Source organism: Clarias gariepinus, chromosome 4, assembly GCF_024256425.1.
Source record: "Clarias gariepinus isolate MV-2021 ecotype Netherlands chromosome 4, CGAR_prim_01v2, whole genome shotgun sequence".
NCBI lineage: Eukaryota > Metazoa > Chordata > Actinopteri > Siluriformes > Clariidae > Clarias > Clarias gariepinus.
Window position 1 is genome coordinate 39,491,385 of NC_071103.1, and position 26,014 is coordinate 39,517,398.

The 26,014-nt window shown below is 40.1% G+C and overlaps 1 protein-coding gene and 2 non-coding genes across 5 annotated transcripts in view; 1 reads left to right on the top strand and 2 right to left on the bottom strand.

The window, feature by feature from the left end:
- LOC128520233 (rho guanine nucleotide exchange factor 4-like) overlaps positions 1 to 26,014 on the top strand; it is a 75,606-nt gene that overhangs the window by 43,172 nt on the left and 6,420 nt on the right. For 2 of the 3 annotated variants that reach the window (XM_053494378.1, XM_053494380.1), the window contains 6 exons: positions 11,680 to 11,825; positions 22,327 to 22,506; positions 22,621 to 22,815; positions 24,037 to 24,216; positions 24,735 to 24,967; positions 25,406 to 25,535. In XM_053494378.1, coding sequence (XP_053350353.1) covers positions 11,680 to 11,825; positions 22,327 to 22,506; positions 22,621 to 22,815; positions 24,037 to 24,216; positions 24,735 to 24,967; positions 25,406 to 25,535 — 1,064 coding nt within the window. Of the gene's footprint in view, positions 1 to 11,679; positions 11,826 to 16,604; positions 16,876 to 22,326; positions 22,507 to 22,620; positions 22,816 to 24,036; positions 24,217 to 24,734; positions 24,968 to 25,405; positions 25,536 to 26,014 lie in introns of those variants that run through there. The other variant, XM_053494381.1, reaches the window with a different exon arrangement.
- trnar-ccg (transfer RNA arginine (anticodon CCG)) lies at positions 457 to 529 on the bottom strand. Its single transcript has one exon. It is a non-coding gene; the product is annotated as a tRNA-Arg (tRNA).
- On the bottom strand, positions 2,861 to 2,933 carry trnar-ccg (transfer RNA arginine (anticodon CCG)). Its single transcript has one exon. It is a non-coding gene; the product is annotated as a tRNA-Arg (tRNA).

Consider the following 26,014-nt stretch of genomic DNA (forward strand, 5'->3'; position numbering starts at 1 on the left):
TTCAGCCTTTCTGTTGTTTCAGTGAGTGCTGATTTTGCTGAAATGATCCATCACATAATGAGATTTTAGCACTTGTTCAATTATTATGCATTAGAATGTACGCTTGTATATCGAGATTGTAGGGTATATACAAGAGCCGTTAATTGTGCAGAATAACAGAACACAGTTATGAGAGTATAAAGTCCCTTTATTTCTCTATATAATCCCCTGCTATACAAATGATTTTTATGATATGAAGTCATTATCCTTGATGTTCAGCTGCTTCATAATGTCATCCAATCTACCTCTATTATGTTTATAGTCCTATATATCTCTAGGAGGCATGGCTTGTCAAGAGAGTTCTTGCGCAGGTTCTCCCCCATTGTTTAGATTATACTTGCTCATAATGATGTTTCTATACACTTTAATGGCTCTTAATCCATACTTACAAGTCAAGTAGAGAAAGCTATAACACACTGACCCAGGTGGGACTTGAACCCACAATCCCCAGCTCCGGAGGCTGATGCCTTATCCATTAGGCCACTGGGCCACAGCTGGAGAGCTCTTATGGACTGCCACAGCTGCATTTTCTGCTTCTGAGAGACCTAACACTGCTGTAGTGTTTACTGTTGCATTGTTTCAAGGTCATCAGACTTTATATTGTTAGCCTCAGTTATTTTTCTTTTTATCTGGGTCATGTTCATGTTCAGATCTAGAGCTTAGAAATACCACCTATTCCTCACTGCCCTCAATAAAAAGTGAGATCAAAGTTCAAGTCAACATGTTTTCCCCTTTTTACTTTGTTTGCATTATACATTGTGTTAATAAAACAGATTACTGTAACCGGATCATGTCATGAACCAGTAATGTTTTCATTTTTGCACCAATTCACTTAAAGTACATTTAGCTGCTTTTGTATTCTCAGTCTTGTAAAACACCATTGGCTAGTTTCAGCTTGGACAGCTGTGTTAACTAGTGCAACAGGATGGATTCAATCCCACAATGCGGAGCTCTAGATGCATTAGCTACTAGCCATACGCAGGCTTTTGGTTCAGCCCGTCCCACAGTTAGTGTCTATTAGAACCTTTGTGTAACATGATCAGACTGCATTGATGTGTTATCTGATGTTTTATCACCACATGTTGTTTGCTGATGTCCTCAACCCGGTCCAACAAAACCAGAAACACAGCCAGAACTAGCAAGAACTCCCAGATGGACATGAACCCAAGACCACTAGTTTTTATTACTCATTTATCTGGTGCATTAAATCTATTAGCTATTCTTTGATACTTGCATACAGTTGATCTGAGTTCCACTGAAGCAACCTCCACAAGGTTCCTCTAGTGTCTCGCGATGAAGGATCTCATTAGTCCCATGTTCTGGTGGATCTGTAGCTTTTTCTGCTGATCTGCAGGTCAGAAGAACACAGTTTCCCTTGAATGAGCCTCCGGAGACCGATCACGGCGGTATAGCCTGGCTTCTTTCTCCCTAATTAGATTCAGGTTCCTGCAGGAGATGAACACAAAGACACACGACATGTCTGTGAAAAGAGGGCTTGTAATACTGCATGTGTGAGCTTTATGTAAGAAAAGAGGAGTTAATGAACTACAGCAATGCTGAGAATCCTGGTGTAAAGCCTCGGACTGGGGCTCATTACAGTCTGTCATGCATTTAAGAGGAATGATGATGTGTGCAGGAAACGACCACACATGAACTTGATCTGAATGGATGAATTGTATTTTCCAGGCTATTTGTGGTGGGAGTGGGTGCGATAACCAAGCTTAGAGAGTTTTCCTTCTTTTGTTCAAGGAAGTTGAGCTCAATGTGGCACAGGTTTCAAGCAACCCAGATGGGACTTGAACCCACAACCCTCAGCTGTGGAGGCTGATGTCTCATCCATTAGACCACATGACAGGACTATCTTTTTACCCCAGTTCAGAATTAGTATCTATTATGCCTGAATTGCTGCACTGTCCTTCTGTTGTGTTATTTAAAGCTTGTTTAATTGGTGCTGGTCCACTCCACCATTAGTTTGCGTATGATCCTTCATCTATTGCATTCTGACTGATATTTGAGGTCTTAGCATGTTTAGTTGGTCATAACAAGTTTTTGTTGTTATGGTTTTTTCTTCTTCTTTAGACCAGAGAACAGTATTTGGGCGATTGTCTTATCCATTAAGCCACTGGGTGTCACTGAACTTTTACTGTCTGGAATTTACCATGTAAATCTGGACCTCTTTGCCTGCAGATGTTGGCCTCTTTCTGTTAGTGTTCAGTTTGCTTCTGTACAGTAAGTGCTAAATGTGGAGCTTTTACTCACAGGGTTGTCTACAGAGAGTTCTCGTAATGCTACACTGCTTCAGCACATCTTTTAGTTTTAATAAGGATGTTTAAGCAACATTACATGAGAGGGGTGCTGCATTGCTGGAAATATATATATATATGGCTATACAAGGGCGTATGCTGAGGATTTAAGTTATCACCGCTGTAATGATATTCAGCACAACAGCATGATGTGATATTGCTTTTATACAACAGTTTCAAAAACACCATTTATTAACTTAAGCCTTTACTTGTCACATGAAGAAACTTGCATATCCCAGTATAGCTGGGGTCAGAGCCTACGGTAAGCCATGATATAGGCTTAAACCCCCAGGAGCAGATGGGGTTAAGGGCCTTGTTCAAGGGGCCCAACAGGAGCTGGGGCTTGAACCACAGACCTTCCAATCAGTAACTCATAGCCTTAACTCTCTGAGCCACCACTGCCCCACACCCTATCAATATTGTTGATCATTATCAACAGATTATATAATTGTGTTTTGTTTATTTAACAAGTTATTTCACTCACTGCTTTTTCAGCATGATTCTAAACTCTTAAACAGCAACCCAGGTGGGACTTGAACCCACAATCCCCAGCTCCGGAGGCTGATGCCTTATCCATTAGGCCACTGGGCCACGCAGCTGTGTGTTTGTTTGTGTGTGTGTGTGTGTGTGTTTTCTGAAGCGTGCCTGTATTTGTGGCTAGGTCCATGTGACAGTAGAGGGATTACAGTATGATTTCGTTTTAGTAACAAAACACAAGAGAAGATGGAGGTATAGCAAACGTCTCTCTCTGTTACTCTCTCTCTCTCTCTCTGTTACTCTCTCTCTCTCTCTCTGTTACTCTCTCTCTCTCTCTCTGTCTGTTTATCCTCCTCTGTATTAAATCGATCTACCTCTTTTCTTGGTGTCCCTGAAAAGCCTGTACGGCTCACACTCACACCGTATCTCACTCTGCTTCATCAGAGCTGCTGGGAAATGCAAACTGCTTTCATAATTGTTTTTAAGTGTGTGTGTGTGTGTGTGTGTGTGTGTGTGTGTGAGTGAACATCTGTTCAGGTTTACAGCATTCTCAGCTCTTCATCCAACCTGCTGTGTGTGTACGTGTGTGTGTGTGTGTGTGTGAGATTGCATTTCTGTATACCTGCACGACAGGACTATACATCTTCTTTACACACACAGCTGTATTTATGCGATCTCACACACACACACACACACACACCCTAGCCTGTATTTCTCTGAGCCATCGATGTCCTGCTAGGGTTTTATTGTCGTTCTTTCAGGTCGCGGCTGGAATTTTGATCAGGAGAGAAGGTGCGCGCTCACATCGGGGTTTTAACACACGGATTGTTCATGTCTTTGTGTGTTCAGAGCCGAGACGTAACTACAACCTTCTCTATTCTAAATCCTATCCGTTCAGTGCATTCAGTGTTCTCTCTCTCACACACACACACACACACATACACACATCATCCTCTCACTCTGACATTAAAACCCTGTTCACGCTCTGTAACTATCGCTCCACTCCTCCATTCTACTCCCATCATATTGTCATGTGTCCTCTATCCATCTATAACTCACAGCACAGAGCTGCCATGTCCTGGAGCTATGTGTGTGTGTGTGTGTGTGTGTGTGTGTGTCACCAGCAAGAAGGAGAACATTAATCTTGCATTTTAATCTTTCCTCTCGTGTACACTAGCAGCAATTATCCTCAGACAAACTGAATTTACCATTTCATCTCTCGGGAGTGTGTCTATGTGTGTGTGTGTGTGTGTGTGTGTACTTCACACATGTAGTGCTTTGTTTTGTTCCATACTGACACATTCAACAACACAATTTGGTTTCCTTCTATTTATCATGTATTGCAATAATTAACACACTCGGTGAGGAAGCGTTGATTTATTTCCTGTAAGCTGACAGTGGTGCAGTAGTGGAAACCACTGGTTGCCATAGCAACAGCTCATTCTCGTGTTTGAGGGGAAATGTGCTTATGACAGTATACAAAATATATCAAAACACGCACTAGCATTAAACCACTGTGTATCACTAACTAAATATAGTAAACAGCTAAACTAGCATTAGCAATAAGCATTGAATTAGCATTAAACAGATTAACAGCTAACTAGTATTATCCAGTAGTAACCAGCTAGTATTAAACAGATAAATTAACTAACTAGAGTTAGCGAACAGCTTTGAACTAGCATTGAACCATTAACAGGGGAACAGCCATGCGCTAGCATTAAACACTGTCCCACTACCATTATAGTAACCAGCCCTGAACTAGCATTAACCATACTAACAACTAACTAGCATTACAGTAAAGAGCTAGTTACTACTAGCGTTAAGAGGACAAATCCACCAACTAGTGTCACATTGAACATCTATAAACCAGAATCAAGCACATTACACACTAACTAGTCTTATAGTTAACAGATAGGAACTAGCATTACATGTATTAACTGCTAACTAGCATTATAGTAAGTTAAATCAGATTTACAAGAATTAAAAATTAGATACTACAGAACTAGCATTCAGCAAAAAAAATCCACAAAAATATTAGCGAACATCTATGAACTAGAATTAAATAGACAACCCATTTTTTAGCATTTAACTAACTAGCGCCAACCTAGTATTTAGCACATTAAGCACTAACTATAATTATAGTAAATAATTACAAACCAGCATCAAACCGATTAGACCAACAACATCCAAAGTAACACTAACTAGTGCTAGCAAACATTCATCAATCAGATAGCAGTTAAATAGCATTAAAGTAACTGAACATGAATTAACTAAAAGCATTGAATTTATTAACAGCTAACCAGCATCACATTAAAGATGTTAAAGACGTTAAAACTAGTATTAAGCAGGCAGATTAACAAAAACAAGTTAGCAAACAGCTTTGAACTAGCATTAAACGGTTAACAGCTAAACAGTTGAGTTAGCGATAAACGTTACCCAGTAACCAGTGCTAAACTAGGAGTAAGCACTAACTAGTATTTTAGTAAACAGCTATGAACTAGTTTTAAAACGGTGGTGTACTGCGTCACTTTCTGACTGTTAGCATGTCGCTAAAGAGACGTAAGTATGAAGTGAAACTAAAAGCCATTAAATGAGGACAAACTGTTTATTGTGATGTCGTTACCCCGAGAGCGCTGATGAGCTGCAAGGCAACAGCATGTAAAATCAGCCACGTTATCGATCACTGCTGGTGTGTGTGTGTGTGTGTGTGTGTTTTCTTCCAGAGGAATATGTGCATTACGCCTCAGGGTTTTCAGCAGACACACACTCATACACACGACTGAGTGACAGATTAGTGTTTAATGGATTCCTCTCGTGTCTGCAGGACATAAATGAACATGTGTGTGTAAAGTTACATTAGCATACTGTATATAATACACACATGTATAAGATGATTGTGTGTGTGTGTGTGTTCATCATAGATGTCAGTGCTGTGTACAGTAAAGCCATGCACTGTCTTCCTCAGATCCTCTGAGTTACCATTACAGTTGGCATCCAATTCTGCTATGAACAGTGTGTGTGTGTGTGTGTGTGTGTGTGTGTGTGTGTGTGTGTGTGTGTGTGTGTGTGTTTGTGGTTGAATGTGTGTGTACTGCTTGGCACTAAGCAGGTCAGCGTGGGGACACTGAGCCTTGAGGGATGGCACAGTGTCATCTAGACATCAGAGCATAGCGTCTGGCCGCCTGTCTGGGACACGGCTCAGTGTGTTTATCAGCACAGGCAGAGAGAACAATGAGTAAGAAAGAATAAACTTGTGATGTCATGGCATTATGGGAAATTAATCAAAGCTATAGTAAACAAGCTAAGCCACTAGAGTAAACAGGGTTAACCGCTAGCATTATAGTAAACCGGTTAAGCTGCTAGTGTTATAGTAAACCGGTTGGGTCGCTAGTGTTATAATAAACCGGTTAGGTCGCTAGTGTTATAGTAAACCAGCTAAGTTGCTAGTGTTATAGTAAACAGCCTAAGCCGTTAAAGTTATAATAAACTGGTTGAGATGCTAGTGTTATAGTAAACCGGTTAGGTCTCTAGTGTTATAGTAAATCGGTTAAGCTGCTAGAGTTATAGTAAACCGGTTAAGCTGCTAGAGTTATAGTAAACCGGTTAAGCCGCAAGAGTTATAGTAAACCGGTTAGGTCTCTAGTGTTATAGTAAATCGGTTAGTTCGCTAGTGATATAGTAAACCGGTTAGGTCTCTAGGGTTATAGTAAATCGGTTAGTTCGCTAGTGATATAGTAAACCGGTTAGGTCTCTAGTGTTATAGTAAATCGGTTAGTTCGCTAGTGTTATAGTAAACCGGTTAAGTCGCCAGTGTTAAAGTAAACCGGTTAGGTCTCTAGTGTTATAGTAAATCGGTTAGTTTGCTAGTGTTATAGTAAACCGGATAGGTCGCTAGTGTTATAGTAAACCGGTTAAGCTGCTAGAGTTATAGTAAACCGGTTAAGCCGCAAGAGTTATAGTAAACCGGTAAAGTCGCTAGTGTTATAGTAAATCGGTTACAGTAAGCTGCTAGAATTATAGTAAACCGGTTAAGTCGCTAGTGTTATAGTAAACTGGTTAAGTTGCTAGTGTTATAGTAAACCGGTTGGGTATCTAGTGTTATATTAAACCAGTTAAGTCGCTAAAGTTATAGTAAACCGGTTAGGTCACTAGAGTTATATTAAACTAGTTAAGTCGCTAGAGTAATAGTAAACAGCCTAAGCCGTTAGAGTTATAGTAAACTGGCTAAGCTGCTAGAGTTATAGTAAACCGGTTAGGTCTCTAGTGTTATAGTAAATCGGTTAAGCTGCTAGAGTTATAGTAAACCGGTTAAGTCGCTAGTGTTATAGTAAACTGGTTAAGCTGCTAGAGTTATAGTAAACCGGTTAGGTCTCTGGTGTTATAGTAAATCAGTTAAGCTGCTAGAGTTATAGTAAACTGGTTAAGTCGCTAGTGTTATAGTAAACCGGTTAGGTCTCTAGTGTTATAGTAAACCGGTTAAGTCGCCAGTGTTAAAGTAAACCGGTTAGGTCTCTAGTGTTATAGTAAATCGGTTAGTTTGCTAGTGTTATAGTAAACCGGATAGGTCGCTAGTGTTATAGTAAACCGGTTAAGCTGCTAGAGTTATAGTAAACCGGTTAAGCCGCAAGAGTTATAGTAAACCGGTAAAGTCGCTAGTGTTATAGTAAATCGGTTACAGTAAGCTGCTAGAATTATAGTAAACCGGTTAAGTCGCTAGTGTTATAGTAAACTGGTTAAGTTGCTAGTGTTATAGTAAACCGGTTGGGTATCTAGTGTTATATTAAACCAGTTAAGTCGCTAAAGTTATAGTAAACCGGTTAGGTCACTAGAGTTATATTAAACTAGTTAAGTCGCTAGAGTAATAGTAAACAGCCTAAGCCGTTAGAGTTATAGTAAACTGGCTAAGCTGCTAGAGTTATAGTAAACCGGTTAGGTCTCTAGTGTTATAGTAAATCGGTTAAGCTGCTAGAGTTATAGTAAACCGGTTAAGTCGCTAGTGTTATAGTAAACTGGTTAAGCTGCTAGAGTTATAGTAAACCGGTTAGGTCTCTGGTGTTATAGTAAATCAGTTAAGCTGCTAGAGTTATAGTAAACTGGTTAAGTCGCTAGTGTTATAGTAAACCGGTTAGGTCACTAGTGTTATAGTAAACCGGTTAGGTCGCTAGAGTTATATTAAACCAGTTAAGTTGCTAGAGTTATAGTAAACAGCCTAAGCCGTTAGAGTTATAGTAAACTGGCTAAGCTGCTAGAGTTATAGTAAACCGGTTAGGTCGCTAGTGTTATAGTAAACCGGTTAGGTCGCTAGTGTTATAGTGAACCGGTTAGGTCGCTAGTGTTATAGTAAACCGGTTAACTCGCTGTGTAAAACAGGCATACACACTAAATAGCATTGTAGTAAACATGGTTGATGACCTATGTGTTTGTGTGTGTGATAAGTTTCTGTGATGGTATTTTTGGGCTGTCGTGTCTCTCACGCTTGTCTCACCCCTTGGCCCTGTCCTGGAGTCATGCCCAGTTACATTCTGTCACCTCTCTTCGTCCTCGACACTCGCATGTCCTTATCTCAGCTAAAGACGCAGCCTAAAATATTGAAGCAAACACAGTGGCTTCTGGTTCCCCTGTAGCGTTAGTCTCTCTGCGTGAGTGTATTCATCACGACTCATGGTGTGTCCATGTTTTAATTTACTCACCCGTCATGCAGTGTAACTTAGAGCTTATACAGTGGTTTCTTTATGCTGTTAAGATGTTAGCGTCTTCACCACTCATGCTTCTCAGAGCTAATACTTAGGGATTATAGGGAGTGTGTACTTAAGGTCATTGACCCCGGGTTACTGGGTTCTCCCAAGTGGACGTAGTGACCGTGGGAGAGAACACAGGAACCCAAGAGAGAGAGAGTGAGACACGCACGGAAAAGGACGAAAGGAGTGAAAGATTGATTGGAAAAGAAGAAAGAGGGTGCTGGTGGGTAAATATCAAGGAAGTGTATGTGTGTGTGTGTTTGTGTGTGTGGGGGGGATTTAAATCTTATATGTATGTTCCTTTTGTGCATCCTCTTCAAGTCCCCATGTGTGTGTGTGTGTTTTTGTAGCAGTGGCTTGTCATCTATAAGGGAATGTTTCTTTAACATTAAAGGTCCCATATTTTGTTAAAAAGTAAGAATTTAAAACCACTTTCACCCCTGTAAGTTACACTAACTAACTGTTGCTCGCTAACTGTTGCTGACCAGGTCGCGAGTTAGTTAGTTTCATTAGGCACAGAATGATATGTGTTCGGAGCCAAATAAATGTCTGAATAAACAAACAAATCATGTGTTAATAATAAATGGTGTTTGTGGAACTGTTAGCGTATAAAAGCAATATTACACTCGAGCTTGTGCTGTTGTGCTAGATATAAGCACGGCTGTGATTTCTTCAGTACTCGGGCTGCACAACATCCAGCGTTATATTGCTCACTTGTTATCTCAAACTCAATTTATTTCACTCCTTTTCCAATCACACCATTTCAGTGTCTATGTAAATGAGCCTAGTTCATACTAGAGAACAGCGGAGCTGAGTAACAAGCCACTTTCCTTATATGAGGTCACATTAGTGAGGGGAATCTAACTGGCTTGTTTAAACCCCTGTTTATTTTGCATAATAAATGCCCTTTAATCAAAGGAGTCTCTAGTGAAAAAAAGACTGATATAATGTAAGTAAAAACTGGATCTAAAAACATGTTTCACAGACATTCCATGACATTAAATGTAACAAGTAATAGATAAAAAATATATTATTTCTTCATTAATCGTATACAGACTGTTTATTTCCTCCAGGGAACTGTAATATATTGTATCTCATAGTCCCTCCAAAAGTGCGTTAAAGGAAACTTCGTGTCCAGCATGTCAGACGTACGGACCATCACAGCACCGGGGTTAAACATAACTCTCTGTCTATTCTGTCGTCTCTTTCTCCTGAGAACCGCTCAGTTGCCAATTACTGCGAATAAATGCCACCACCTCTGTCGTTCTCCTTCCTCCCTCTCTCTCCTCCGTGTGTCTGATTGCCCTTGGGCTGTTTTTCAACCTGACACGACTTTCTTCACTGATGCTTTTAATCAGAGCTTTTAAAGGTGTCAGGTTTATCATGAAGAATATCAGAGGGTGGAGTTTATTCGTGATGTGACTGGTACTGTTACAGAGAGAGAGAGAGAGAGAGAGAGAGAGAGAGATGAATGAACAGAATAGATGACCGATAAACAGAATTAAATAGAGGAAGCAATAAAAAGAGAGAGATGAAAAGAAAGAATGGGAGATATAGAGGGAATGGACTGAAGCATAAAGATGGAGAGAGAGAGAGAGGAATCTGGAAAAATGATGGGTGGAGAGATGAAGAGAGAGAGAGATAGAGAGAGAGACGGTGAGCAGAACAGAGGAATTAGTTCGGCTTGAAGCAGTAAAGGATGAACAGATGACAGTAGAAATAGATGTGTGTGTGTGCGGTGTGTGTGTGTGTGTTCCCTCATGTGGTATTCTGTGTCAGCCAGTACAGAATCCTGGAGAAAGCGTTACTGCCCCCTGCTGGACACACACACACTTATACATGTATGCGCATCCATCCGTTCACTCTTCGACTGCCTCTGTCCATCCATATATCCATCGATCCATCCACCCTTCTCTTCCCTCTATTCATCTATTCTTTTATTTCTCCCTTGTATCCACCCCTACATCCGCCCAGGCACATATGAACAGAGATAGTTTACTGTATTTTCAGGTTTCTTATGAAATGTTAAATCATTCCTCCTCATCACCACGTGCGTTTGACCTGCGTGTCACAGCTTATGCCGTGTTTCCACGGTGATTCGTCATCTCATACACACGACATGACACCGATGCACCGAACACAGGGTCGTGATTGGCTGAAACAGGACGGCTATTTTTAGACAAGTTGCAGGTAGATGTGGATGAAAAGGGCAGGGAACAGGGGTCTTGAACAGACTCGGTGTGTGTGTGTGTGTTTTAGCAATAAATGATTTGTTTACAATATATCCCTAGACATTTTCATCCAGTTTGATCCTAGTACTTTACAGCATAAGAAAATTCATCACATGAGACAGCATCCCCTGGGGCAAAAAGGGTTAATAGCCTTGCTCCAGTCCCCAGCGTGGCGGCGCTAAGGCTGGGTCTTGCCCCCGTTCTTCTGATGAGTAACTCAGTGGGTTGCCCGTTCCTTCACAGCATCATCCCTGTTACACTTTTCATCCAGTTGTAATTCTGCCTAATGTTACTGAACATCCATAAAACACGCTTGTTCCAGTTCTTACTCAGCTATAAACCCTAATTCCTTCACCAGCATTTTTTTCTCTCTTTTAAAGACACCCCTATCAGAGAATTACAACTTTCTATCTAAAACTGGACACTCCTTATATAAACGCTACAGAAACATCTCCTGTTTCTCCATATTACACACTTTTATTGAGCGTCTGTTCTACTAAAGAAATGATAGCACTACTGTATGATACTGGACAAAGCTCTGATTTGCAACCGGACTGATGGGACACAACAGCACCATATCGTAAACAACCATCCCAGATGTTAAGCAGCTGGAGTTAGAATGTGGAACTGACTAACATCAGACTGAGTAACACTACATTTAGGCATTTGACACCCTTATCCAGAGCGACTGACTTTTTTTTAAAATCTCATTATACTTCTGAGCAGTTGAAGGTCCATGCTCAAGGACCCACCAGTGGCAACTTAGTGGTCATGGGGTTTGAACATGGGACTTTCCAAACCGTAGTTTGGGGTCGCTTTAACCTCTAAGCTACCCCTGACCACACATTACATCAGCTGACAGGCTAATCCCCGGTTCTGTCCTTCTCTTAGCGGTGATCGTTCCTGATGGTGCTCCGGAGAAGCTGGGTGTAGGTGACGAGGCTGGCAGTGAGGAGGATCTCTACGAGGAGCTCCGCAGCTCAGGACATCGCTTCGCTCATCCAGGAGGAGCAGGAGAGCAGCTGGCGATAAACGAGGTGAGGGAGTTTTAATCAACCGAGTAATGACTTTACCTTTTTTTTTGAGAAAATCCCACCTTCAGCGTGTTATACAATGAGTGCAAAAATGTAATTAATTAATTAATTAATTAAAAGTAATTAATTAAGTAAGTAATTAGTTAAAGGTCCATTCAGTTTAACCACTTTTTCATTGCGTATATAAAGAAGAGTAACCGCTAACCTCCACTATAGAGTGTGTAGCAATAGTCAGGGGGTCAATATTTACTGTAATGTACTGTAATTATATTGCTTTTACACGTCATTGCAGTTTTTATAAAAGAACACATTTTGACCTTTGGAGTCTTTTTCAGTCCTCTTAGCAGAGGTTAATATTCTTGAATCTGTTCAAACCTATCTATAATTTTATTTATAGAAAAAAAAATTAGATTATTAAGATTATTTCTAGTCAAATGTTACTAAAATTGTAAGTGAAAATTACTTTTTTCTTCATTTAAGAAATAAGCTTCTAAACTAGCAAAATGATCACCAATAGAACAAAACTTATTATTATTATTATTATTATTATTATTATTTGCTTAAAATTTTATTCAAATTGGATTTTGGTTTCTTAAAATTTTATCTTAATCCTATTAAGTGTAGTTAATATAACTAATGTATATTTTAGACGTTTTTACTAACTAAAATAAAAATTTTTTGAACAGTTCACATTTATTAGTGGTAAAAACCCTTCTTGTTTGGGCCACACAGACTCAAATCTCAGTATAGATCCACATATTTACAGCTCTAACTAGATACCTACCGTGGCATTGCATTACACCCCTAATGTAATAATGACTTGGCTAAGTAAAGAACAAGGGTAAAATATCAGAATTTTCTTCCAGTGTTACAAGGCTTTTAATGCAGGGAGTAATTTGATGGCACCGGTGCAATCTAAACCCAGTGCGGTGCCTCAGCATGCCAGCTTCATACCCTCAGATAACAGACGGAGCAAGTGTGCCTGCTAGCTAAACGCAATCTCCAAAGCTATACTGAGAGCCGCGATGCAGAACTGCCAGTTCGTCTCCATGCCAGGGGCGTCTCCTGGTTCATTTTTACGCTGTGTGAATTAACAAACCAGCTGGTGAAAGTATAATTAAAAGAGCTTTAAATAAAGTTCAGCATTCACCAGGTTCTCTAGCTGTGGTTTATTGGCACCGGAAGCAAACCTGTTAATTAGATGAAAAGGTAGAAATGTGCCATTTAGTGTGGTCTTAGATGTGGATATTTATGTATGTATGTGTATTAACCCATACGAGCCCAGATCCATTTCTCCTTTAGGGGACATTACAGGGGACATAATACACAGCAAACACATTGTGAAAGACGTCACTTGGAATTTTCCCCAGAAATTTTATGGTTAAGAGCTCTATGTGATCGGCACTGGGGGCATACTGGTTAGCACTGTCTCCTTGCACCTCCAAGGTCCTGGTTTGATTCCTGTTTCAGGGTCTGTGTGATTGGAGTCTGCATGTTCTCCCTGTGCTTGTTGGGTTTCCTCCGGGTACTCTGGTTTCCTCCCACAGTCCAAAGACATGTAGATTAGATTCCAAAATTGCCGTATCGTAGTGCGTGAATGAGCATGTGAGTAAGTGTATGTGTGTGTGTGTGTGTGTGTGTGTGTGTCCTGCAATAAATTGGCACCCCATCCAGGTATACACTGCCTCGTACCCTAAGTCCCCTGGTGTAGGCTCCAGGCCCCCTGTGATCCTGAATACAGGACTTATAGACAATAAGTGAGTGAGTGAGTGAGTGAGTGAGTGAGTGAGCCCTAAGTCACATATGGTTATACAAATTTTACTTTCAGTAACAAAAAAAAACAAGCTTTTTAAAATGATCTAGTTTCGTCACATGTACTAAACAGGCACACCACAACACCATATTGGAAATGATGTCATGGGTACAGTATAGACATTCACTGGTTGTCACATGACTGCACAGGATATTCAGTAGATGTAACTTACTGTCTTCATGAGATGAAGTCAAGGATAAAGCTGTATAAGGAACTTTTGGGGTCACAGCGGGTTCTTAATGGCTACAGATGATGATGATGATGATGATGATGATGATGGATTTGAAAATATGCCATGAGCCGTCTCATCCCCCAGATACCAGAACTTAACCACAGGGGCATAAAGACCAAGAAGTTCAGGAAGTTATGTGAACAAATGAGTTTAAACTCCTTTAAAACACCTTATACAGTAATTATTTATTTCACTTTGACATACAATGTTTGCAGCACTACAGCTCTGTCCTTTGGCTCAGGCTGATATTTATTTATTTGGTTTGTGTGCTCAATCTTTCCCATCATCCTTAATTTGACATCATGTGGCTTTAAGGGGTAAGAGTCTGGTTTAAGAGACACGCTACAGTATGTACTGTATTGTTTGCTTAGTACTTCAAGTTTAATGATCAGAAGTTTGGGCGTTTAGGTACACCAAGCACCACTGTGTTGCTACTAATTGGCAAAAATTGAATGTGATATTATTTTCCCCCCTTTAAAACAATAAGCTTTGGCATGGTGGTGGTGTGGTGCTGTAGCAGGTAGCATTCAGGTTTTACAGCTCAAGTAATTGACGCTTGATCTCGAGCTTGGGCTACTGATCGAAATTAAACCTGTTATACAAAATTAGCTTTTTGATCATTAGGCTACACAGACAAAATGTCATTTTTTTCCTTTTTCTGGTTTTGTTCATAAAGATGGACAAAAATATTCAAGTTTATTGAATATAGGGTTTATTGAATAGGGTTTGCCTATTGGTCTCAAGTTCAAACCCTAGCTCCACAAAATTGCCGCTATTGGGCCCTTGAGCAAGGCCCTTAACCCTCACCTGCTCAGATGTCTAATGAGATAAGAAATGTAGGTCGCTTTAGATAAAGGCATCTACCAAATGATGTGCTTGAACGTACCATTCAGATTTTGCACCTGTTATGACATCATTTTAGAATATTTGCATATCTCCTTCTCGGGGCTGGGGTTTTTTGTTTCCTCTGTTCTCACTCGTGCAAAGGGAAGGTGTGTCGGGGAAGGTTAAGTTTTTAAGTTGAGCCTTTATTTTTCACTCATACATTACAGCAAAGTGAAATTCCTTCTTTGCATATCCCAGTTTAACTGGAGTCAGAGCGCAGAGTCAGCAAAGATCCAGCACCCCTGGAGAAGAGAGGGTTAAGGGCCTCGCTCAAAGTCCAAACAGTGGCAACCTGGTGGAGCTGGGGATCAAACCGCCGACCTTCTGATCTGAAAGAATAGATAAAAAAAGGGCACAAAAGCTTATTTGCATTTAAAGTTACAGACTAAGAAATGTCAGCAGTGAGACTGAAACAGAAGGATGTATGGGATGCATGAGTAGTATTTCAGATAAAACTTTAACAAACACATCTTTACAAAAAAACTCTAACATGCTGGCTTTCTAGGTAGGAGGTTTCCAGGAATCAAGCTCCCCAACTTGCCGGTCACTAGTTATGCTGCAGCTACAGGATGCCTCACATTAACATTGACATTCATGGAATTTTGCATATGCTCTTATCCAAAGAGACCAACAGAAGTGGCTTTGAGATCTTTATCAAGGCTACAACAGCAAAACCTCTGGTCTTCTCTTAATCTTCAATTTCTTCTTGGGTATCTACAGTATAGATCAGCTTTTCCACCAACATAAGTACATATTTTGGAAGGTCTATACCAGTCTAACCAGGAGAAAGTCCTAGGTTTTGTAGATCCAGAGATAAGTAGAGAAGGAGGGCAGGTTGATTAGAGTCTTCTGGCTCTGATTATTAAAGTTCCACCTTGAAGTGCATCATACAGTAACAGAGTGATATTTAACACAGTGTCGGATATACTGTACATCAGAATGAGCTTAAAAAAACATTTAGTTAGTCCTAAAGGCTCTTCGGTTTCCTCCTACCTCTGAAAAACACACCAGAGTGTGTGTGTGTGTGTGTGTGTGTGTGAGAGAGAGAGAGATGCCCTGAAATAGACAGACGCCCCCCCATGCGTTGTGTTATATAATCTGTGAGTCAATATTTGTAAAGGATAGATGAGGATTTATTCTGTCCTGTAAGTGTGTCTGCGTAAGTGAAGTAGAAAACACCTGATCCAGGAGTTACGAACACCAAAGAACAAATCCGACAGATTCCATGTGAAATTTAGTCCTCATAGGAGTGTGAGACAAAGATTGATAAAAGAGGGAGACAGAGTGATAGATTTAAAGAGAGAGAGATAGAGAGACGATCTGTCTAATAAGCAGTCCGCTCCATATTCTTGGCTTCCCCATCCTCCGCCCTTCTCCACGGTTGCTAAGAGCTGCCTCAACCATTCTGGTTTCCAGGATACGGTGCAGAACCGGGGTCTCTGATTGGTTGTTCGCGGTAGAGAAAGAAGGAGAGAAAAAAAGCCGTGTGAGAAGAGAGCGATGCTGCGGGAGTGATGGATGAGCGTTCCAGCGTCGCTCCGGGCCGAGTCACGTAGCTCTGTGATCAGCTTGTGTGTGTTTACTTACAGCAGAAATCACAGCCATGGAGGAGAACTGGCTTCATCCTTTTGTGTGTGTGTAAGGGACAGAGAGAAAGAGAGAGAGAGAGAGAGAGAGAGAGACATTGCAGATGCAGGGGAAGGCCTGAGCTTTGAAAACATGAGCGGAAAAATCAATGAGCTCCTACTGGTGAGATTTGGATTCTCCTGACATCTCGGCTAGAAGACAAGAAAGCAGAAAGGAGCGAAGAGGTGAGGATCTGAGGACCGGGGGTTTGGGTGGATAGTGGGGGTGCACATGGCTCGTAGCTGGGTGAGGAGCGCGAGGCCGAGGCCCGGCTTCCTCCACACAGTCCTCCGCTGCAACATGGAGCCCGAGACGCAGCGCGTGGTCGTCTTTCTCATCATGATGTTCCTCGTCATTGTCAACGTGGTGCTCGTGTTCCTGCTCGCCTTCCAGTAAGGAGCAAGGAAGATTTTCAGAGAGACGACAGACGCCGTGGACGACGTGGCACAGTTGTTTTTCTCATGGGCTTCTGGTATGATTGCAGCATAAACACCCAGGTAAAGCAAAACGCTTTGTGCAGTGTGTTTCCCTTCAACATCCTCAGTTTCATCATTTACATCTTATTATTATTATTATTATTTGTGCATGTCACGACTTAACACATCTGCGGTACTGCAGAGAACACGTTATTTATCATATTACGATAATCTCCAAAGGCTGAAGACATACTCTGGGATTTTTATACTAAGATTAATACTTGATATATACTGATATCAACATAAACAAAATTATCACAATAAATATCTTTTGAATCAAGGACCTGATTTGTGCTCTCGTATCTTTTTAACAATAAATACCACCATACCGTTTTTTTTTTTTTTTTCATTTTAAATAAATCAATCGTAAAAAATGTGAAATATTATTTATACAATAACGAAAATAATGAATACTGACCAGTACAATAATGAATAAACAATCACAACAGAGTCCTATAGTAGCAGACAGAGTCAATACTGTTACTTTATAGTCTAGCTACTCACTTTTAATTAGTCAAGTTCAAGTCGACTCTAATTCTCATGTCAATCATATACAGGTCAGTACACAGTGAAACGAGCCAGCGTTCCTCCTGGACCAAGATGCTACATGCAACATTAGCAAGTTAACACCATGAATGAACAAAACTATCTAAGAATTATACAAAAAGACAAAAGAAAACAAGCAGACGACAACATAAAGTAAACTTTAAACATTACGTGTCACAGTAGCAGAAAGATCTGGTGCAAATAACAGCCAATAAATATCGTACGATTGCAACTAACTGAGAAATGAACTATCCCATATTTTATATTTAGTTCTTTTTCTCTGCAGTTTTAGAAGAAGGTTTCTATATTTTATTCTTTATTTCATTCCCTAATTTATTTCTATTTATAAATTAGATTTTAAGGTCACTGTCGTATAAGCACTTCACTGCATATCGTATTGTGTATGGCCACGTATGTAACAAATAAAATGTAAATTTGATGAAATATGGTTTAATACTTTTCAGATCGAGCATATTCACTAAATAGCATGAGAATAACGGTGCAAGGAATTTCCTTCAGTTTTGCCCGCACTGCTTTTATTTTATCATTTATTTTTTTATTCATTCATTACTTTTTTTGTTTTTTAATTAAGACTGTAAAATCTCATGAAGGCCAGTACTTAAATTCAAGCTAAGTAGCTGTTACACTACATGGACATAATCAAAAAAACTTTTTAAATATATAGTCGGCATTTGATATTTATCAGAAACATGCCTGCATACTAACCGCTTCGCTATTCAGCAGTGTTAGTTTTTACCGTAGGCTACAGAATGGCATCTTCAATTATTGATCGCTCAGTCTAAGTGAGACACCATCAAACATCAAAGTTGGGTCGTTTAAAAGACCTAAACGTAAAACGTGTACGGCTAAGCTTTTCGCTAGTCTCGGTTTAGCTGACGTCAGCAGTAACTTGGGCATCTCTTTTAGCTGGACCAAAAAAATATATACAAATAAAATAAATGCTATTAGGCTGTGATGATCATGCCTAATTATCTTTGAATTTAAAAAAGTTCACACTGGAAATAACGAGCACGCTATAGCTTACATAATGCTAATAATGCAAAGGTTATTAAGTTATTCAACACGTTGATTTTCTTTGTTCATGTTCTATTCAATTTGATTGAGTTTTATTTATATAGCACTTTTTATAATCCCCATTGTCACAAAGTAAGTGTGAGGTGATATGTACAAACAGGAAGAAACCTTGAGAGGAACCAGACTCAGCCAGGGGAAGCCATCCTTGTTTGGGTGACATCAGATAGTTTGGGTGACATTTAGATGAATTACATTCAGTTATCTTTACAAAATCCTCTAAAAATGATATGTAAATGCAGAGAGAGCGCCTTATAAACTCACTGAACACTAAATCTTCCAAAAACGCAGCTCAGCCACTGCAGTGCATCATCTACCATTAGCATGCCTCCTTTCAAAGGGTGCCGTTACTTTTGTCTTAAAGTTGAAACAGCTAGTCTTCATTTATTAATTTAAGGTTTACTTAGGAGTAAAATGTAAGATATAAAGGTTTAACACAAAAAGCGTGGGAGTGGCATGAGGGCTAGCACTATCGCCTCACACCTCCCGAGTCGAGGGTTCGATTCCTGCCTTCGGTTTGTGCTTGTGTGGAGTTTGCATGTTCTCCCCATGCTTGGTGGGTCTCCTGTCCTCTCCTCCAGCTTCCTCCCACAGTCAAAAGACATGTGGATTAGGTTAACTGGAGTTCCTAAATTGCCTGTAGTGTGTGAACAAGTGTGTGTGTGTGTGCCCTGCAATGGATTGGCACCATCTTCAGGATGTACAGTACCTCGACCTCGTGCCCTAAGTCCCCTGTTATATGTTTCAGGCTTCCTGTGAGCCAGTAGGATAACCGCTATAGAAGATGCATGAATTAATGTGTCAGGTGTGAATGTGTGTAAATATATTGGTTTGACAAATAAATGCATAGGCATCTGGTAGGTTATGAGTTCAAATCCCAGGATTAAAAAAAAACAACCTTTTATTCTTTTATTATCCTTTATTGATGTGAATAAAGAATGCCACTACCTCTGTCTTACTATTCACAATTGCTTCCTGTGTTTTCCAAAAGCACTGGAAGTGTGAAGCTTCCGTTACTCAGCTCAAAGCACAGATCACATTCACGATAAAAGCATCAGGCAAATGAATCAATGTGATTTGTGCCAAATTTAATTTAATGTATAGGGTTCACAAATTTGATGCATAGGATTCTTTTCGAAGTAGAGATTTGAAACGCAATTACAGTAGGAGGCTTTGCGTATTTCTGTAGCTGGATCCTGTAGATGGTCTTATGCTCTGAATGTTTCATCTCCATGGCTACTTATCTTTCATTTCTCTCTGAGTGTCTGCACAAAGTTGAACATGGTAACCTAGAGTTTGTGACGCTAAGCTGGCTTCTGACCTCGATCTTGGTTTCTGCAACCTCCCAAAACCCTAAACTAAAACTAAACTAAAAATCCAGTCACTAGCACAGAACCAACACACTAAGCCAACCAGCGCCAAGTGCTCACTATTTATAACGGCTCTAATCTGAGGTGCTGTTTGTTAATTGGTGATTTCTAAGGATGGTAACTCTAAATGATCTTCTCCTCTGCAGCAGAGGTAAGTTTGGGTCTTGCTTTCCTGAGAAGGTCTTCATAGAAACTAGTTTCATCATGTGGCTTGGTGAGTTTTGCAAATGCACTTGACAGAATACTGTTCTTGCAAGAACTGTTCCAGAACTGCTGACCCTGATGTCTTAAAATAACAACTGACTGTTGTTGTTGTGACTTCATTACCTAATGCCATATGTGTTATTTGGGGGAAAAAAACAGTACTTTTTGTAGAATGTAAAAAGAAAAAAACATAAACCAAAATCATTGAATTAGAAACTAAGGCTTTTGGATATATAGATATCCGGAAACATACACACTATAGGACGTATTTCCATATAAAGAATAAGGAGGAACTGGAAGAAGAACAATAAGAGAGAGATCCCTGGGAATTTTTTATACATTTTAGGGAAAAGGTAAGAAGACAGTAACAAAACGGTTATTAAACTTCATGTATTTGATCTTATTTTTGGACTCCGCCTTTCTCCTTACCTTCTTAAAACTTTTTCTAAGGTGTTTCAGAAATACATTATGAAAAAAAAAACTTTTAGTTCGGAACTTTTATGAGTCTTAGACTAGACTTGCTTTTAAGAATTTTTGCAAGATGGTTGCCACAGGGACAGAATGCCTAGGTTGATGGACTACCACGAGTGCACACTATGCCTAGGGTAAAGGATGGTGACAATATACAGTAGTAGAGCTGTAGAATTTGAATCCACGTTGTTTCCAAGACATTTTCTTATTGTTGTTTTTGGTCTATTTTTGGATTTATTGGTATTTTACTTGGACTCATCACAGTCTTGAGCAAATATGGTTTGGTCTTGACCAGAAGTTTGGAAAAATCTGCATTGCACATGGCTTGTCTGGAATACTAGTTCAAAAGCTGAACAATCGCAACAATGCATGGATGGAGCCAGCCTATAGCTAATGTAAATTATCTTATTAGCTTAGCCTTAAAAAGGATTTTATTTTATTTTTTTCATCTTGGTTTTGAAGTTCTTAATTTGTCTGGAATTGATCTCAGCTAGTCCTGTGCTAGAATAGTTTATGACAGGAAATTGCATTATATTAAAATGCCCTTCGAGGATTTTAATGCTACTTATGCCTTGGTAATGGTCATGTGATCCTACAGGGCCCTAAAAGCTTAACTTATAAACTTCAGTTGGGGTAATACACAATGTCTATTACAATAACATCTTGGATTGGTCCGAATAGCAGATATAGGGAATGGATCTGGAGCAAGTGTATTGCTGCTGTGCAAGTAGTTGAAATTCTACATATGTTATATGTGAGTATACAGAGGGGCCCAAAAATGTATACACACTTCAACAGATGCCCTTTATAAAATTCAAATTGAATTAATGCAGCAATGTATAGTATTATGTTTGCTCTGAAGATATCAGTATGTCGCACTATTGTTGATGTTACCATGTGACCCTGAGAAGAGAGGGATATATTATGTTGGAGTGTGTATAAATCTTTTGCCCCCCTCTGTATATGAATTTATATGATGTTGGATGGTATTTTCCCACATCATACTGGCCGACTGCAACTGAAAGTCGTGGAGAGGCAAAATTATGCAAGGTTGTTGCCTAGCAACAGATCCTTCTCTTTAATGATGGATTGATGAAAGAAAGAATGCATTAAAATATTTCATATTTCTACTTTATATGAACATTGCTTACTCCACTCTACAGAGGCAGGGGCTTTGTAGCATGGTAGCCCAGTGAATAAGCTGTTGGATTACTGATTGGAAGGTTGGGAGTTCAAATCCCAGTGCAGCTACTGCAGTGCCTTTAAGCAGGGCCCTTAACCCTTGGTTGTCTAAATGAAAGCTGCTCTGGATAAGTCTGTGTGTGCTAAACATCATAAGATGATGTCCTGACATAGCTAAATTACTTGTTACTTGTTAGCAGATGGCAGTTTTTTTTTTCTTTAATTGAAATCAATTGCGCAGTATCTTATAATAAGATTTAACATGGCTGGATATAGAGTGATTGGATATAAATTGGAAGGTAAAGAGTAGTGAATATCTTTAACTTTGATGTTTTCATGAACACCTTTATCCAGAGAAACTTCCTTTTTTTCCTTTTATTTATCTAAGCAATTTAGGGCATTTCTTAAGGGCCCAACAGTGGCAATTTGGTATTGCTGGGGCTTGAATCTGGGACCTTCCAATCAGTAGGCTAACACTTTAACCTAACCACAAGGAGATAGCACTAAGATGTTACCAAGGGGACATGCCTTAAAACTACGGCAACTATGTCTGCTCAATAACATACTGAACGCATAAAATCAATTTGTTCTTCTTTGCTGTGTTCAGCTAATCAGCGATGGCAGTGTGGTGTATGCTGAGGCATTATGGGATCACGTCACCATGGACGATCAGGAGCTCGGCTTCAAGGCTGGAGACGTCATTGAAGTAGTGGATGCCACAAACAAGGAGTGGTGGTGGGGACGCATACTGGACAACGAGGGCTGGTTTCCCGCCAGCTTTGTCAGAGTAAGCAGTTTGGCACTTATTTTCAGTTCTACTCAACCCTTGTGTTTTGTTAAGATCAAAACTCTACTTTGTCCACAAAGTCTTATTTGACCATCATGCTTGTCCCCTTGCCAGTTGCGTGTGAACCAGGATGAGCCGATGGAGGACTACCTGGCACAGCTGGAGGAGGCTCAGGAGGAGCAGAGCTCGGGTGTCGGGCTGCTCCTCGGACCTGGCCTGCCCTGTAAGGAGCAGATGAGGACCAACGTCATCAATGAGATCATGAGCACAGAGAGGGATTACATCAAACACTTGAAGGACATCTGTGAGGTCAGAACTATATTGAGTGCAGGAAATTGTTCAGAAAGTTACGGAGAATCAAATTCCCCTGGGATAGAAAGAAGGGTTAATTGATAGCTAATGGTTCTCATAAAGGTTAGACTTGTTTAAAAAGAAAATCCTGTTGTGTTCTAATGGATTCTCAAGATAAATGAACAAAAGAGCCATACGTGGTGCTAGATGTGGCAGTTGATGTTTAACGACTTAACAGCTTTGCCTAAATTGGCCATTACCTCTCTGGCAGGAGGTAGGATTAGAACTCACATCCAACAAGTCTCTTGACACTAACACTTATGCCATCACTAAATAGCCACTTCTAGTGGTTAGGTTTTATGACTGTTTTTTAAACCCTCTTTGAATGGGATGGATGCATTAGCTTCTCTTTACCTGCTATGTTCTCATAGTCCTGCTAGCACAACATGATACGACCTGGATTTGAAATGGTACGAAGACAATGCGAATCCTTTAGTGTCTATGTGCTATCACCATTCACTATACTGCCACAATATATCGGGGTCAGGGGTAGCTCAGTGGTTAAGGCATTGGACTACGGTTCGGAAGATCCCAGGTTCAAACCCCACAACCACCAAGTTGCCACTGTTGGGCCCTTGAGCAAGGCCCTTAACCCTCAACTGCTCAGATGTGTAATGGGATAAAAATGTAAGTCGCTCTGGATAAGAGTGTCTGCCAAATGACTAAATGTAAATATATATATATATTGTTACGCTATACTACCACATCGTGATCAAGGTCACTTTGATTAGGTCAGTACAATGCCTGCAATGGGGAAACTTGAAAATCTGTCCCCAAGGTTAAGCCCAGGAACTGAAGTTGAGGATCCTAGGATAAGGGCTAAATCCTTCAGCAAGTCCAAGTCTGTCTTTACATGAGCTGGGAATAATATAAGGGCTTTCTGTGGGCTTTCTAGTGAACATGCTTTAGTTTAGGATGGGTTACAATAGGGTTATTAAGAGGAGCAATCTCTGCCCACTTCATAATCTCATGTGAAAAGCATTCTTTCCAAATCCAGCTTTTTGATATATCTTCAGAAGAAGTTAGAGGAGACTCATTGGTTCTTGCCTTTATTGATGCCTCATCCTGTTTCAAGTCTTTTTTTTAGATCTTGTAATGGTCACATGAACTTTGCTGAGCTCAACTGACCCTGATGATCTAATGTAATTACCCTAATTTGACCCTGTGTTCTCTTTCTAGGGTTACATTAAACAGTGCCGGAAGCGCATGGACATGTTCACAGAAGAGCAGCTGTGCACCATTTTTGGAAACATCGAGGACATCTATCGGTTTCAGAAGAAGTTCCTGAAGGGTCTAGAGAAGAGGTTCAACAAGGACGAGCCTCATCTAAGTGAAATCGGATGTTGCTTTTTGGAGCATGTATGCTTATAGAAATATTTGATTTATATACAGTATGAGATCAATCCTTCCTGATACAGCACTTTACTTTAATCTTATAACATTTACAGAAATCATCTCATCATAATCAGTTCAATTTATTTGTTACCTTCTGCCAGTGGGACAGTTTACTTACTGACATCACCATAGCATCCATAGCAGAGCCTGAGGATGATGAGAAATGTGTTTATCCCAGATATTGTTATACTTATTTAATAAGAAATGCCATCTTACCTTTGATGTCATTGATCATTGATACGATTTATCCTTTGATGCCTTTGATGATGGCATATATTTGATCTCATTGATCCTTGGGTAATGGAATTTTGCCTTTGATGTTCTTGATTGGTGGTAGCATGTTATCTTTGATGTTTTTGATCAGTGATGGAATCTAACTTTTGACATCACTGATCACATGACTTTATTTTATCACTGATGCCACTGTCCTTTGAATGCCATTAATATTTGATTTCAGTGTAATCTCTTTTATGTTTTTCTAGCAAACAGATTTCCAGATCTACTCGGAGTATTGTAACAACCACCCGAATGCTTGCGTCCAGCTCTCCAAGCTTATGAAGCTCAACAAGTATGTGTTCTTCTTCGAGGCCTGCCGTCTCCTACAAAAGATGATCGACATTTCTCTGGATGGATTCCTCCTCACTCCTGTCCAGAAGATCTGCAAGTACCCACTGCAGCTGGCCGAGTTACTCAAGTACACCAACCCCCAGCACAGGTATGAAGTTGAAGTTGATGTTGGGGTGGAGGCTGAATTCAGAGTGCAGGGTCAGCCAAGATACAGCACCCCCTGGAACAGGCAGGTTTCAGAGCCTTGATTAAGGGTCCAGTTGTGGCAGTTTGGTGGTACTGGAGCTCAATAACCAATATCTTCTGAACCTCAACTCCCGAGCCACTACTGCCCCATATTAGTATGTATGGGGATTGAACCCATGACTTTGAAGTTTTTAGCACCATAACAAGATTTGTCAGTACTTCCTTCTAAAAATGGACTTGTGACAGAGCTACACATGAGCTCAATCAATGATGAACATTACCAAAAGCATATAAGATAACAAGCTACAAAAGTAAAGCCACTAAAATTTCTCGCATTTAAACTTTAATCACAAAATTAGTGTTTTTTGTGATGTCTCACGATTAAATGTTCTTTCCCTAGGGACTACAAAGATGTAGAGGCAGCTTTAAACGGGATGAAGAATGTGGCCAGGCTAATCAACGAGAGAAAACGGCGTCTGGAGAACGTGGATAAAATCGCCCAGTGGCAGAGCTCCATCGAAGACTGGGAGGTAATCTCATGTTTCTGTAGTATTTAATATACTAAAAACTGTTTTCCAGGAAAATTTGTAGTTTTCTATTTCAAACTGAAACTTTCTCAGTACCTGGATTCAAAAATGGATTCAGGGGTTGGACTACCCTCAATCAGGGAGTAAGCTCCACATCTTTAAACCATTTAGAGTTTTTTTGCAGGTGAATCTAGGTGGCTCTTTAACTTATTGTTAGCTGTTGTTGGTTTTTCGGCTGTTCCCATATCGTGGGGTCACCACATTCGACTGGCCCTGCATCCCCTGGCTGTGGTTTGGGCATTTGGTGGGAATCAAACCCGGGCCCGCCACATTGGAGTCGAGAAACCTACCAGTGAGCCACCAAAATCATGGTCACCATGGTAACAGGGCACTGTACTGTATGTTGACAGATTTTACTGCTGTTGAATGAAACCGTGAGAAGTTAATGATGTAATAGAAAAACTTTTATTCGAGTGATCAAT